Source organism: Cyanistes caeruleus, chromosome Z (assembly GCF_971803275.1).
Source record: "Cyanistes caeruleus chromosome Z, bCyaCae1.hap1.1, whole genome shotgun sequence".
Taxonomy (NCBI): Eukaryota; Metazoa; Chordata; class Aves; order Passeriformes; family Paridae; genus Cyanistes; species Cyanistes caeruleus.
This window is the reverse complement of record NC_141732.1, coordinates 61,067,929-61,082,668: the sequence shown is the minus strand read 5'-3', so window position 1 is coordinate 61,082,668 and position 14,740 is coordinate 61,067,929. Positions and strand designations below refer to the sequence as shown.

The following is a 14,740-nucleotide window of genomic DNA, read 5'->3' as shown; positions in this document are numbered from 1 at the left end:
TGTCAGGATGGGACTGAGTGAGGGGAAAAAAAGCCTATCAAGAATTTTATGTTGAAAGTTTCTATTTAAACAGACGAAATTTTATGGTCTCAAAATCTATTTTGCAGTTTGGATGAAACCACCTTAAGTCTACATGCCTTTTCCTTATACCTATGTGTGTTCATCCCTCTAGTCCCAACCATAAATACTGTTGGCCAGTGTAAGTATACTTTAATTGCTCTGCCAGCACTTCTTGTCAGATGTGTGATTCAGTCCCAAATTCAGCCTCAACTGGAGCCAAAGAACAGAGATAATTTAGAGTTATGAAACCCTCTTCTTGTTTCACAGCAGTCTAAAGAGGCATTTTTAAAGGAAGATAAGCCTTTATATCTGTACCCATTTTACATATTCATAACTGACTGAAGTTAAATCTAATTTTTCTATGGCTCTGTTTAAAATATAAAATCTTTTGCTTGCTATTTGGATTTTTTTTATTCATTGTTTGAACTTCCATAGGACCTTTAAAACTGAAATGAACCTGTCTAAACTGCAGGAACGTTGCTTGGTAGCGGACCAAATACTGCAGCTAACCACAAATATTGATTTAATGCAAAATGGATTTCTCTCTTAAAAAAACACTAGGTTGGTGAGTTGGTTTTTAGGGATTTGATTTTATTGGGTTTCTCTTAAATTGTAGTGGAAATCAAATTAAGAGTTTGAAAATCACAGTACAGAAACAAAAAGCTCCATTTTTTAAAGTTGATAGTTTCGTCCACACTATAGAATTTATTGCAAAGGAGGAAAATATTAAAAAAAAAAAAAAAAAAAAAAAAAAAAAAAAGAGGCAACAGAAGGAATGAGAAACTTAAAACTGTTCAGAGAAACAGTCCCATGGAGGTCTGGGCTGGTTCTTCCATCGTGGCTGGAGGAGCGCCGCGAGGTCGGGAGCGATGGGGAAGCGGTGGAGCCGCCCATGGCACCGCGGCTGCCTCCCCAGCGTTGGAGTCTCCGGGGTCCGGCCCGTGTGGCCATGCCACGGTCCGGAGAGAGGGCGAGGTGAGAGGCTGGTGGCGGACCCGCTGCCCCGCGGAGGGTGGCGGGGTGCGGGGCCGCTCCCCAGCGTCCTGTCCTCGGAAGGAGCGGACGGAGACCGCGCGGGGAAACAGGGGCAGAGGTGGGCAGGAAACGGCGCGTTCCGCCTGCTGGTGCCAGCCGAAGGCGGTTCCGCTTCCAGGCTCCGGGACTCCCAAGAAGGCGCCGGCTCGCCTGGAGCCAGACTGCCCGCGGCGCGCGTTCGGGGGAGCCCTCGTCCCCCGCCATCCGCAGCCCTGCAGCGCGGGCGCGCCGAGGGGATACAGCGAGCACACAAAGGGGCACCCCTCTGGCCGCCCTGTCGCATGCGGCTCGGGGTGCGCCCAGCTTCCAGAGCTCTCGAACAAGTCGAGTGGCCTCGTCCCGTCCCGTCCCGCCCCACCCCGAAGTCAGGAGCCAGTCCCCGCAGAGCAGCGGGGACCCCGCGCGGTCTATCGTGCGGGACCGGGGGGCGGACACGCTGTCCCAGCTGACACATTGCCGCCAAGTTTACAGGAAGGTTTAAAAAGAAAAAAAAAAAAAAAAAAGAAACTGCGAAAAGGCAAAACGTGCAGGAGCCGATGTGGAGTCGGCAGGATCCAAGGAAGGAGGCACTGAGAGAAGCAAACCCCTCCTTTGCTGGACACAGCAGCAATCCCCACACACCGCCGGCGCTTACGGGCCCTCCCGTCCCCGCTCGCTGTCCCGGGCTGCCCGGCAGCTCTGCCCAGGCCCGCCCGCCGAGCGGGGTAATCCCAAAGTCACCGGGCACCTGAACCCCCAGGAGCAGTTTCGTCTCTAATCGCTCTAGGCTAACTCCTCTGACACTCCGACACTTAAGAGAACATCTAGGACGCGCGTGGTTAGGAGTGATCAAAGAAGAGATAAGATCAAAGATCACTTTAATTGCGAAAATGAGGCCAAATAAGATTTTCAGAAAACCAGCTACATATCGGAGGTTGTCAAAAGCACTATTTTCGTTTAATGTAAGCGGTTGAAGTTCAGAAATTACTGGACACTTACATTTACGTGACACACATATTTCACATTCCCTTTTACTTACAAGCAACACAGATTACACAAAAATAAACAGGAAAAATAGATATATATATATATATATTTGGTCAAGCATTCATTCCAGGCAACCCGTCGCAGGGGTAAGCGGCAGCCGGCCCAGTGCCGATATCCGGCCCGGCGCCTTTCCCTCCTCCCCGGGCCGAAAGCGGCCCCAGGTCCCGGCCACAGCCGGAGGGAGAGGCATGGGCACGGCAGTGGAGGGGCAGGACGGGCAGAGGGGCTTTGCGGCGGGCAACGCAGCCCTGCCCCAACCCCGTGCTAGGCGGGGAAGGGGAAGTACACCGCGTTTCCCGGGACCAAGCAGCTGGGCTAGCGGCAGAGGGGGGACTCTATGCGGGCGGAGGCTTACAGATCCGCCGCGGGGACTGTCCAGGAGAGCCCTCAGGACACTGCTTATTTCTGGCCGTGGCTCTCAGATTGCGAGGAAGGTCATGCTTACCCCTGCCGGGGATCGCCCGGAAGAGGAGAGAGCCTGTCCCTTCCCAGTCTGCGACGAGACATTGTTTTCCCCACCTGCGACTACTGCTGGCTGATGCTCTCAGCCCCTCCCCTACTGCCACGGAGCACATGGCAATGTTTTGGTTGATCGGTTTGGATCGTTTTGTTGTTGTTTGTCTTTCTTTCTCTTTTTTTTTTTTTTTTTTTTTTTTTCTCCCGAGCAAAATGTGCCGCAGCTGACTGCCTTCAAAGCAACCGCAACGTCTCAGGAGAAACTTTCAAGCGGCTTAAGGAAGAGAAGAAAAAAAAGTGAAAAAAAAAAAAAAGAAAGAAAGGCTACTGCTTAAACTCCCTGTGCCGTTGCGTGCGCGGTGTATTCAGGGACAGTCGCACGGCGCCAAGCCTTTCCTTGCTTGGGAAACACTCGGTCAAAGGCATTTAAAAAAAAAAATAATCCCCATAAATCTCCATATATAATGAGGCGTGCGGTTGGGGTTTTAAGTCCCATTATTTCCCTGTGTTGTAACAAAGGGAACCCAACCCCGGTGGACTGGCAGGTCCTAGCATACCACAAGAGCTGTCAGGCACACGTAACGCAGACGTGGACGTTGCTGTAAGTACTTTGCGAAATTACCAGACACAGGCGGTTTTCCCCCAAGAACATCCACTTGAGGGTTTCACAAGCAGGGAAGAAACGCGCCCAAAGCTCGTTCCTCCCCTCGAGGAGTCGCCCTCAGCCTCCATACTCACACCGCCAGACCGAGGTCGGACTCAGTCCCACTGCCGTCGCCTCGTAAATCCAAGAATAATCCCCGACACGGCGGTTTCCTGCATAGGGTGGTTTTGTTTTACCGATGCTACTCGGGCAGACACTGTGGTTTACAGCCACCACAAGCAACGACCTGCAAACCCTAAGTCTACCCAGAATGATGGAGAGTGGGAGGGAGGCGGGAGCGCCGGCGCCCGGCAGCGGAGGCCGGGAGAGACGAGGGCGGCCGCGGAGCCCTCCCGGGACGGGCATCCCCCTTCGTTCCCGGCGGAGCGCTGCTGTGACCCGCAGGGCTTGTCCGGTGGGCGGAAAGCGAGTGACTCGGGCGCGCTGAGCGGAGCCGGGGTGCCGGAGTCCCCCGCTCTTCGGACGGCGCTGTGCAGGGGCAGGGCAGGGGCGCACTGCGGCTCGGGGCAGGCGGGTGGAGGAAGTAATAGGATCCCATTTGCCCCGTCCCGGAGTGGTGGGCTTCACTGCCGGCAAAATTTGCACTTGATAATTTTTTTAAAAGCACTTTGGAAGTCTTTGTTGAAATAGGCATAGATAATGGGGTTGAGAAGGGAGTTGGAGTAGCCCAACCAGTTGATGACTGCCCCCAGCCACTCGGGCATGTAGCACTTACTGTCACAAAAGGGCAGGACCAGGGCCACGATGAAGAACGGCAGCCAGCAGAGGATAAAGGTGCCCATAATGATACCCAGGGTCTTGACAGTCTTCCTCTCCCGGGACAGAGCCATTCTCCGTTTGGCTTCCGTGTTCTTCTCGTTGCGCCTCTCGAAAGAGGGCGGCGGTGGGGAGCCGCACGCCTCGCTGGGCAGCGGCAGGTGAGTCTTGGAGGAACTGTTGCAGTGCTGGACCTCGATGATCTCCAGGGCGGTCCCGTCCTGGCCCTGCCGCACCGCGCCGTTGACACAAGCACCGGTCTTGGGCTCTACAGTCCGCCGCCAGCCCTTGCCGGGCTCCCCGTTGCCTTTCTTCACGGCGGCGGGAGAGAGAGTGAGGCAGGTGTCAGCGATTTTTTTCTTCTCTGCTTTCTTTACTGTCTTGCGGATCCTAAAGCGTGCCGCCTTAAAGATGCGACCGTAGAGCACCAGCATGAGAAGAAGCGGAATGTAGAAGGCGCCGAAGGTGGAGTAGATGGTGTACCCGTGGTCCTTGCTGATGGTGCAGGCGTCGGGGTTCGAGCGGTCCTCCGGCGTCCTCCAGCCCAGCATGGGCGGGATGGATATCAAGAAGCCGATAAGCCAGGTCAGACTGATGAGCACGGCCGCCCGCCGGGGAGTTCGCTTGTTAACATAGTCAATGGGGTCCGTGATGGCCCAGTACCGGTCCAAGGCGATGGCGCACAGGTGCAGGATAGAAGAGGTGCAGCAAAGCACGTCCAGAGAGATGAAGATGTCGCAGGTGACCTGCCCCAGCGTCCACTTGTTCAGCACCTGGTAGAGGGCCGCCATGGGCAGCACCAGCACGGACACCATGAGATCGGTGACGGCCAGCGAGCCGATCAAATAGTTGGCCACGGTTTGCAGGGAGCGCTCCAGGGCGATGGCTGCGATCACGCAGGCGTTGCCACTCACGGCGCACAGGATAAGCGTGCCCAGGAGCAGAGAGGTGAGCACCTGGTAGCCCAGGGTCACCTCGGCGAGGCCGGGGCCGCTTGTCCCCTCGGGGGAGCGAGCTGGGGAGGTAGTGTTGTTGGTCACATCCATGCCGGGCGGGGGATGGGGGGGGGTGTCGCTTCAGGAGACAGACATGGGAAGAGATGCCGGTCACTTGTGCGCTCCCCTGGCAGGAGGCATCGGCGCCCCGTGCGGTTTGGCCACGCCGGGCACCCCCCTTTCCACCACCCCTCCCTCCCCTATATAGCGCGGCGGGAGGCGGCCGAAGCTCGGAGGACGGCGGCTGGCGGAGCCGCCCCGCGCCCGCCCATCCCCGCCGCCTCTGCCCAGCGCGCAGCCCCGCGCCGTGGGGGCGGCCCTGCTGCCGCCGCTTGCCGAGATTCTGCCCCTCGCCCTGCCGCTCTCCCGCGCCGCTCCCCCTTGCTCTGCCTCTCCGCGCTCCCCGAGCTTTCTCCTTCCCCTCCCTCCCTCCTCACTCTCGCCCCTCCCCGTCCACCCCCTCCCCCCCGCTTCCGCGGTGGTCTCGCTGGGTCGCCATCGTCGGGTGGGGGCAGATATCATTCCCCTTCGCCCCCTCCCGTTTGGAGGGACATCGCAGATAAATTCTCCACGACTCCCCCTCGTATCCCCCGCTCTATCACAAATTGTTCCTCAGCTCCGCGCCCGGCAGCGGTGACTCCGGGCTACCCCTCCGGACGAGCGCCGGGCGGAGGGGAGAGGAGGGAAGGCGAGAGGAGGGAAGGAAGGCGAGAGGGCATTCCGTGAGCAGGCACTGCCGCTGCTGGGGGGCAGCGCACGCCCGGGCTGCCCGGGGCTGGGGTGCCGAGCGGGCGGCGCTGGAGGCGCCGATCGCCACCTGCAGGCAGGCGCTGGCCGCCCGAGGGCGCGGGGCTCGGCCGGGCACCGCCGGGACGGGACAGGCCTGGCCGCACGGCTCGACCTTTCCCCTGCCCGGGAGCCGTAGCGAGCTGCCGGGGGTGCCCGGAGAGCGGCGCCGGCCGTGCCCGGGCAGGGAAGCGGGAGCGCGGGAGGCAGCGCTCGTGTGTGTCTCGGGAGGGATCCCTGTGTAGCCCGACAGCCGCTGACGAGCGCTGTAGCCATGAAAGCCGAGCTGGTGATGATTCATGCCCTCGGCCCAGCGCCCTGCCGGCGCGGCTGCCCGCCTGCCCGCTCGGTTCTCGGTGGAGCGGCAACATCGCTCCCCGGCCCTCCGACGGGTGAATTACAGTACAGCACACTAGAGAAATGACTGTCCTCTCGCGACAATAACATCAGTGACAGCAACAAAAAGAAGTGGCAAAAATTACTAAAAAAATCCCAAGACAAAAAGCGTTGTGGGTTGTAGTTCAGTCCGATAGGAGGGGAAAGGTTGTGTCTGAAAGAGAAATGAGAAACCTATTACTGAGAACAATCTTAAATAAGATAGTGTCAGACTGGCACATCATATGCGAATCAGTTATTATACAGTAAGTAGAATTAACAATCAAAAACCTGGGAAGAATTTGTCCTTAAAAAATAATTTTAAAAAGTGATGCTGTTTATAGGCTTAACTCTGTCCACGAAAGGTAAACAGAAGTTCTCCAACACAACCCTTTAACACGTTTTCTACTGTCTTGCCGCTCAGTATTTTTAGTGATGTGAGATCTTTCATTCTGCTCTGTAATTCTGCCATGTAAGCTCAGTAAATGCAAAAAGCCAAACAAGTAATTGCTTAATAGGAAGATCTTCTGATTGTAACTCAATCAAACTTGAGATGAGGTTCACAGAGTTTTGCACACACTCAGGTTTCCTTCATCTTCTCTCAGTCAACACTTCAAGTTGAATTTACAGCTTCAAAACACTTGGACAGATTCCGGCCAGTTCCTTTTCACGAGGGGTCGAGACTGCACTTCTCTGCCCCTAGGCTTGCGACCCCCTCTGTAAATCATCAAAGCATAGAGATTAGCTGGATTAGTAGATCAGAGCTGCACCCTTGCATGCCTGTTGCCTCAGCCGATCGCCCTAACATTTTCAAGCCCTGTGCTCTGCTGAATGAAGACTTAATACTGTTGAGACACAAACGGAATGTAATAGATGTCTATTACATATAAATATGCACTACAGCTTCACTATGCACATTTATTTTCTTTTTAATGTCTCCTCAAGTGCATGGCATGGTTTCATTTCTGTGAAATCAAAGTTTGTGCTTTTTGCTGTTTAGTATCAGCCTGATTTTTAATTAATTAATTAATTAATAAAAAAAAAATGTGAGTCTGAGCGGCAGGGAAATTTTTCCCAGCTTTCTTGAATGGTCGTGGACAAGTCATTAGCCTAATTAGATTATCTTGAAATTAGCGTTTCAAAGCAACAGAGGATGGGGGCTCTTGGGGAAACAGTTTCCAGAGATTCTGACACGGCCAAGTGAAGTCAATACCAGATACTTTTTGGTGAGAAACGCAATGAGAAAACCTTCACAGGATCCCTTTTTAACTGAAATACTTTAAATCGGCTTTAATTTTTAATTTTTTTTCCCAGGGTTTGAAAATCATTTCTCTCTGAATTAAATTAAGAAGCAATTTAGACAACCATGGATGAAGGGGAGGGAGTTGGAGATACAGACAAAGGGAAAATTCACTCTTTTGATGTGAGAGTTTCTTTAATCCTACTAAGCATTTAAACAACTTAAACTTTTAGGCAACTAAGTGATGTCCTACTGTCTTTAGATAACCTAGGTAAAGCACTTATGCAAATTCTTAAGGAAAACCATATCATACAACCCAAACTGACTTGAGAGTATATGAAAACTTAACATGCAGAGCCTTAAAAAGTCAAATTAAAACATTAACATTATTCAGTTAAGATACAGCTGCAGCAAACAAGGGGGTCCTCAGTAAGTACAAAAATGAAAGCATTAACAGTGGTGTCAGAACATTCTTTTCTGAGAAATTTCATTCTACACTTTTCAAAAATAGAAAAGAAGAGGCTACATATTTTTGATGGTCCCAGATTATGACAGCATTATCTATCTGTCAAAGTAAAACTGAAATGCCACAAGTTGATGATAGCATTTTGTTCCCATGGTTGCACATTAGACTTCGGTTTGAAAAGGATTTGAATCTTGGGGATTTTTTTTTAACTTTTCACCATGATAAAATACACTCTTTGTGATATTCAAGAAATTATATTCCAATAATGCTTTCAAAATGAAAGGGTTAAGGAACTAGAGAGAGAAGGGAATTAAATATTTCAGGTCACTGAAATTAAAGAGTGTGTACAGTTTTCTGTGAGAGAAGCTCCAGAAAGATGAAAGGAAACAAGTGACATGAGGCAAGCTTCCAAATAGTGCCTTCTTGAATTTTCCATTTAGGCATCTTAAAAGTCTAGTCAAAGGGAATTCTTACTACTCCACACAGTTCAAAACCTTCCGAGAAACAGCTGTAACTTTAAAATAAAGAAAAGCAAACAAGAACTTAATGTCTGAAGTGGCTCTATCATTGAAACCTGACCTCTTCACACAAGGACATGAATTTCAGCTGTAAGATCCACTTCAGGATATTTGTTCCCACATTTCATAAAGCACCAAATATTTCACGGTAGTTTTAAAAATTTAAGCTTTCTCCTGTAAAAGACCAAAAGATATTAAAATGTGACCAAAAATCTTAAGGCTAAAGCTAGTGTTGTAACTGATAGCTCTGAGCCAAGGAATTGAGGATCAAAATAGTCCAGATTTGGTAAACTGTTTAGTCCTGATTTTGTGGACAAAATGAATCAGCTAGGAAATTAAGTGACTTTTGATACCAGTAGCAGAACAGTTCCCAGTGTCCTGTCTCTGAGTATAGCTAGTTTGTGAAATCCTGGATAGTCAAACTTATACTTCTGAACAGGGAAAAAATAAATGAATCCTACAATTAGTCTAATCAGAATAAATACACTACAAAGACAGTACAATAACACGACAATGAAGCATAAATTTTCAACTTCTGAATCACCTTTGTGCCATTGTAATATTTATTCCTCTTTTGGAGCATGGAAGTGGGCTGGGTAATTGTCCACACAGCCAAGAGCTGGCAACCTGGCAATCCACTAGGAGCTGTGCAGCAATGAGACATTCTTGTGGTTCTGCAAGAATCACCTGAGGTCTAACAGAGACTGTAGCATGAGCACATCACACACCTTCAGCGCTGAGTTTGGTGCTGGAAAATACTGAGATATCTCTCAAGCTGCTCCTTAACACTCCCAGTTCTGCTAACACAGATCAATGGCACCCAAGGTCAGGCTGGAAAGGTCTGTTAGCTCCATACCAGACATGTCTAAGCAGCAGCACTGCTTCATGGCTTTGAGATGCCTTGAGGATGGTACAGCTGGGTTCACATCCTGCGATTTCGGCTTCTGGTGGCTCTGCACCAAAGCCAGTCAGATTTCTGTTCCCTCTTTATTTTATACTTAGAACCAGATCAGTAATCTGTGTCTGTCAACCCAGAGGAATAATCTGTAAGCAGCAAGAATAACTACCATCTCAGAATGCTGAAATGAATGTATTTGACCATATTTTCTATTGATTTCCACTTGGCACTGTCATAATAGAAAACAGTGGGCTGATGGCAAGTTCCTGTGTCCTATTCTCATGCCATTCAGCTACCTTACAGCAACTCTTAGGCTCATCATTCTTATTAAAGACAGAAACTATTTATAGCATACACGCATATTTATTTTGTACTTTTGCCTTTCTCTGCCGAGCACTTACAGTAGTAACTAAAATTACAGCATAACTCAGCAGGGCTCGCAAAAAGGGATAAACCATTTCACCTCACACTCTTAGAAGTAATAGAAAAGTAGGTAAACATTTAATCTAAAATGAGTGTCATGTATATTCAAGCAATATCACTGAAGCAAAACTGTTACTAGAGATGCCTACTATCTGAATCATGGGACAGCTTTTATGCAAGCCCTGAAGTAAAAGATAAATTTTAAGATATATTTTCTTTCATATTTTCCCTCTGCGAAGTAAAGAGACTATCAAGCATGTTTGTTTGAACATAAGTTTTTGTAAGTTTACGGCAACTTCTCAGATTTTGGTGTTCTGTGAAAACTTGAATTTTCGTTGTATTTTCTGTGTTGCCCCTTCTGTAACACAGTGCAGCTGTGATGAAGGAAGAGCTGTGAGAATGTCTTTTAACCATTTGTGCACATTCTTGATACTAAAGCTGCTAAGCATGAATTTGACTCCAGAGAAACTCTGGGAGAATCTACTAGAGAAACTCTGGGAGAATCTACTTAGTCATCTCTAATCATGCTGTGGGGAACAAAGCAATGTTCCAGCTCTACTGAGGTTTTTATCAGCACATCTGTGTCAGAGACAAGGGGCAGCAGTGCACAGAACTGGCACATTAGGAGCTGGTTAAGAATCACTGTGTACAGTGTGGTGCAATGCAGTCCCAAGAATCCAGAATATTGCCTGAATGATTTTTTTAAAAACTCTGTTCTGATATTTGCAATCTAATTAAAATACTCACTCGCAATTCATATTTTCTCAATTTTTGCAACATAAATCATCTTAGTAACATCCAATATACAATTCTAAAATTACTGACTAGAACTGAGGAACTTCTGAGTTAAATCAGACTTTTTATTGTGGCTAATTAAGATGTTTCATCTATTAACATTCACAATCATCTTATACAATACATAACTACCTTGAACTATTTGCAGAAAATACATATTCTGCAAATATTCTAAGTATTCTAGATCTTAGTCAATTGTCACAGGTTTTATACAATATTTGCATAACTTTTTAAACAAGGAGTGCCAATATATTCCAAGCTTTGCAATAATTTCTAGTTTTTATCTCATCAGTGACTTTATTTATGGATACATTTCTGCAGACACACTGAAGATTTTTGGTTTGTTATCCCTACCCCATGCTCTTCCTCCAAAAAAAGACTAGCTTCTAAGTGAGAATGAATTTAATACAATTCACATTAAAAGTCTCTCTAATAAATTTTAGTTTAAGGAGATTTATGCTCTAAAGAATTTTATTGCAAAGATAATTTCTGACATTTTTTCATATGCATTGTATTTCCCTTCAGAGGAGACAAAGAAACAAATTATTCTATAAGAACAATAAGTTATGAAAAAATATCTCTAGGTAGACCTCTACAGGCCTCACCTTTAACTATCAGGCAAATCTAAATGAGTTTATCAGTATTTTCCAAAACGAAGTTAAGGTATATGAATCTTACAATTGAGGTTGAGTTGCAGGTATAACTACTGATGACTTCTGCTCTTATAATTTCAGAACTTCAATACTACATTAGATAAAAAGTAAATTACGTAGCATTGCTGTCTCCTTATCAACAAAGCTCAACAGTAGTTGAGCTGCAGTTCAGTAGTGTATTAATCCACGTCAGTTTTGTAAAAAATATGTTATTATGGTTTCATTTCAATTTTTTCACATTGAAATTAATATAATACTATTATTTGAAAAATACAGCTTGGAAAAAGTAGGGCTGATGTACAGAGAATAAATGTCTTGTCTTTGCAAACTAACAAAGTTTAAAAAAAAAACTTTCAAATGAAAAACAATTTGTTTTATCTACACAGAGATGAGTCACATGGAGTTAGAGAGGCCCACACAGACTCTGCTTTTAAAGTGACATTGACAAAGGCCATGAGGATATTGTCTTTGCTGATCTATTAATCTCTTTTACCTAGGGCATTAGCTGGCACAGTAGTAAACCACCATGTATTCCAAAGAATCTGGGGCCTTGTCAGGGAGAAAAGTTGTGGGGTTTGTTGTTGGAAGTAAATGTGCTCTTGAGGAATTACTCAGCTGCCAGTGCCTCCTTTTTCTTTATGAGTTTTCCTGGTACATTTTCTGTGCCATGCAAAAATGTTAGTACTTGGGGCAACTGGAGTGTACAGCCAGGAATAGCATAAGGCAGAAATGCCCCCTCAGCAGCATCCCCTATCTGCTGCCAGTTTATAAAGGTTCATTAACGGTTGCTTAAGTTTCATTGTTTGAGCACCCTAAACAGGCTTCAGGTTAAGTTAATTACCTGGTGTTCCTATGTAACAAATTGAGTGACCCACTAAAAACAGATCGGCAAAAGCTGACACCTTGAGCATGCAGCTTCTTAATCCTTCCATGATCAAATATTAAGAAGAGTGTTTCTTAGCCTGCTCTTACCAAAGAAGTTCAGCTACCCAGTTACATCAGCAGAGCTAGAAAACTCTGGAAATAATCTCTTTTCAAGCAGTTTTAAAAATCCAGGGGCTTTGGATACAGAGTGATGAAAGGCAGCAGTGCTACCTTGTCTTGGCTGTGTTTGTATGGGATTAAGCCAGTTTGAAATAAACCTGATGGACATAGTTCTGTCTGTGAATCCAGACAGATCTTAGATGTGTCCTCAGTGTTGCTAGGAAACAATCAGTTCTCAGTACTCATCACAGCAACAATGTGGGCTCTCTTAGGTTGACAATGGAAGCAAACAGTGAAGAAGGCCAGGCCACTGTCCCAACCTCATTTCCACTGTATTCACCAGATGGCCTTAAAAGAGATCAGCAAAGGAAACCATACAATGAGAGCAAATAGGTACTTTGGCAAATCATGGCATATGGAAGCACAAAAAGAGTAACACATTATATAACCTAATCATTGAGTTTACTATCAAGATAAGACAGATTCTGTCTGCTACAATGGAAGAAAGCTCATGAAACTACATTGAAGTGAGATTTGATCAAATCCTAACTCTAGTGAAAGAGTACAGGTGGTTTCATGCTATATCTTGGGGGTTGATGCTATTCTTGATGACATCAATTCTTTCCCATTGTTTTTGTTTGTTTTGTTTTGTTTTTGTCCCTTTGGTCTCCTATCCCATTAATCACTCTTGATGAATTCCTAAACTCTAAGCAAAATTTCTGTTCTCTCAGGACCTCCACCACACATGCTGCAGACATTCAACATTCCCTTTCTAGTTGAGTCATCTGAACTCCCTCTGCAGAGTTTCTGTTGTCACTCAGTTAAGTTCAAAATAAGTAAAAACTGATGGGTTCTTTTACTCTGAGATCACCTAAGCAGGGGTCCTTTGGTTTTAGTATCACCTAAACAGATGAGATCAGATTTTGAGACCCTCCATACTCTCTGACTGGCACATTACAGCTGTGTAACTGTAGTGCTATATCCTGTTAAAACTTCTAGGAATCGTCATTTACAAGTAGGCTTTTTGGGAGATAAAATCTTGCTCATACGCACATCTTGCAATGAACTCAGTTGCAAAGCTAGAAGCTTACCTGTTTGGTTATAGGCTGTCTCAAATAACTTACATTAAAGAACTCATCACTGTAGCACCTCTATCTTTGCCACTATTAAGAACAAAAACAAAAACAAAAGCAAAAACAAGAAACAACTGAAAGCAAGGTGTTAACAAAATTTTAATAAACCAGACCCTTCCTCCCCATTCTTTCCAATGATTTTCTCTTAATGACTGTTCTTACAAAAGAGTCACGATATGTTTTATGCATCCAGTACATCATGTATCCCTCAAGGTTCATCACTGTTTTTCTTGATAAGACAAATTTTATGTTAGTCATGAAAAGCTAGACGAGCTTTTTTTAACCTGTAGTCTGGTGCAATCACAATTGCATTACTGTAAAGAAGAGTAGAATTATGTCCCTGAGAGGACCAATTAATTCTGTCTTTCCACTTCTCCAGAGGGGAGAGTAAAATGCCAGTTTTTACCTGTTTCTGTCCATATCCTTTAGAAGAAATAGGAATATGGCAAAAGCCTTTTTATTTCTTCCCCTGTGAGATATTTTATTTTTCCCCACTCAACACTGATTATGTAAGCTAAGAAAAAAATGTAGTTTATTCATTAACTGTACAAAGTTATTCTTAGATTTTTCTAAAGATGACTCCATGAACATTAACACTGGAGCCACACATCTACTGTTCACTTTCTATCAGTCCTCTTCTGCACTGTATTCCATTTTAGTAAGAAATCAATATTATGATTTCACCCTTGAATTCAATTGCATTTTGCTTGTTCTCCATTTCTGTTTGTGCAAAGACTGTAGTAAGTAATTATGCTGGCTAAGGCTTTTCAAACAAAAAGTGTTCCTGCATAAATGCACATACTGTTTTTGTTTATCAGATTAACATTGTCATCATGGGGATAAATTTGCTTTTATTTATTTTTATTTATTGCAGGACAATGGGAGACACTACAGCTGCAGAAGATGTCACTTATGACTCTTTGTGTCTGCAATATCATTCAGGTTAATAATATATCTGGCCCTAAACACACAGCAGAGGACCACAGGGAAAAATAATTACCCCTTCTCTTACTTATGCAAGTCTTGTATGTTCATTTTGGGATTCGTGTTTTAAACTGTGGCTGCATCCTCCCCTATAGTGGCTTCTATCACGGGAACATACTGGGATGACTCGCACAACGGGAGAGCTGCAATGGGTGGATATAAGCTCTTTGGAAGAGACGGGAAGCAAGGGAATTGGTGGGATAGCACTGCGTGCTAGGAAGTGCTTTGGTTATATTGAAATTGGTGATGATGAAGATGACAGCTGCAAGCCTCTGGGTGAAGACTGGGGAAGGTCAGCAGGGCACAGGTCTGTGGGCACTCTGTTGCAGACTGGCCAGCTGGGGAGAACGGGCACTTGGGGTGTTCTGCAAGCAGCTGCCAGAAGCCCCACCGTCACTGGCCCTTGTACTCATGGGCAATGTCAGCTTGCCAAAGGTCTGCTGGAAATACAACACAGCAGAGAGGAAGCATCTAGGAGGTTTCTGAAGTGATT

General features: G+C 46.3%; 1 protein-coding gene and 1 long non-coding RNA gene across 2 annotated transcripts; one reads left to right on the top strand and one right to left on the bottom strand.

Moving 5' to 3' along the window:
• Positions 1-1,935: 1,935 nt before the first annotated feature.
• HTR1A (5-hydroxytryptamine receptor 1A) lies at positions 1,936-5,182 on the bottom strand. The gene has a single exon (XM_023944676.2). The coding sequence runs from the start codon at positions 5,041-5,043 to the stop codon at positions 3,805-3,807; it is 1,239 nt and encodes a 412-aa protein (XP_023800444.1). The 5' UTR covers positions 5,044-5,182; the 3' UTR covers positions 1,936-3,804.
• A 7,198-nt stretch (positions 5,183-12,380) lies between these two features.
• Positions 12,381-14,278, top strand: LOC111941537 (uncharacterized). The gene is made up of 2 exons (XR_002870093.2): positions 12,381-12,523; positions 14,138-14,278. It is a non-coding gene; the product is annotated as an uncharacterized LOC111941537 (long non-coding RNA).
• The last annotated feature ends 462 nt before the right edge of the window (positions 14,279-14,740 follow it).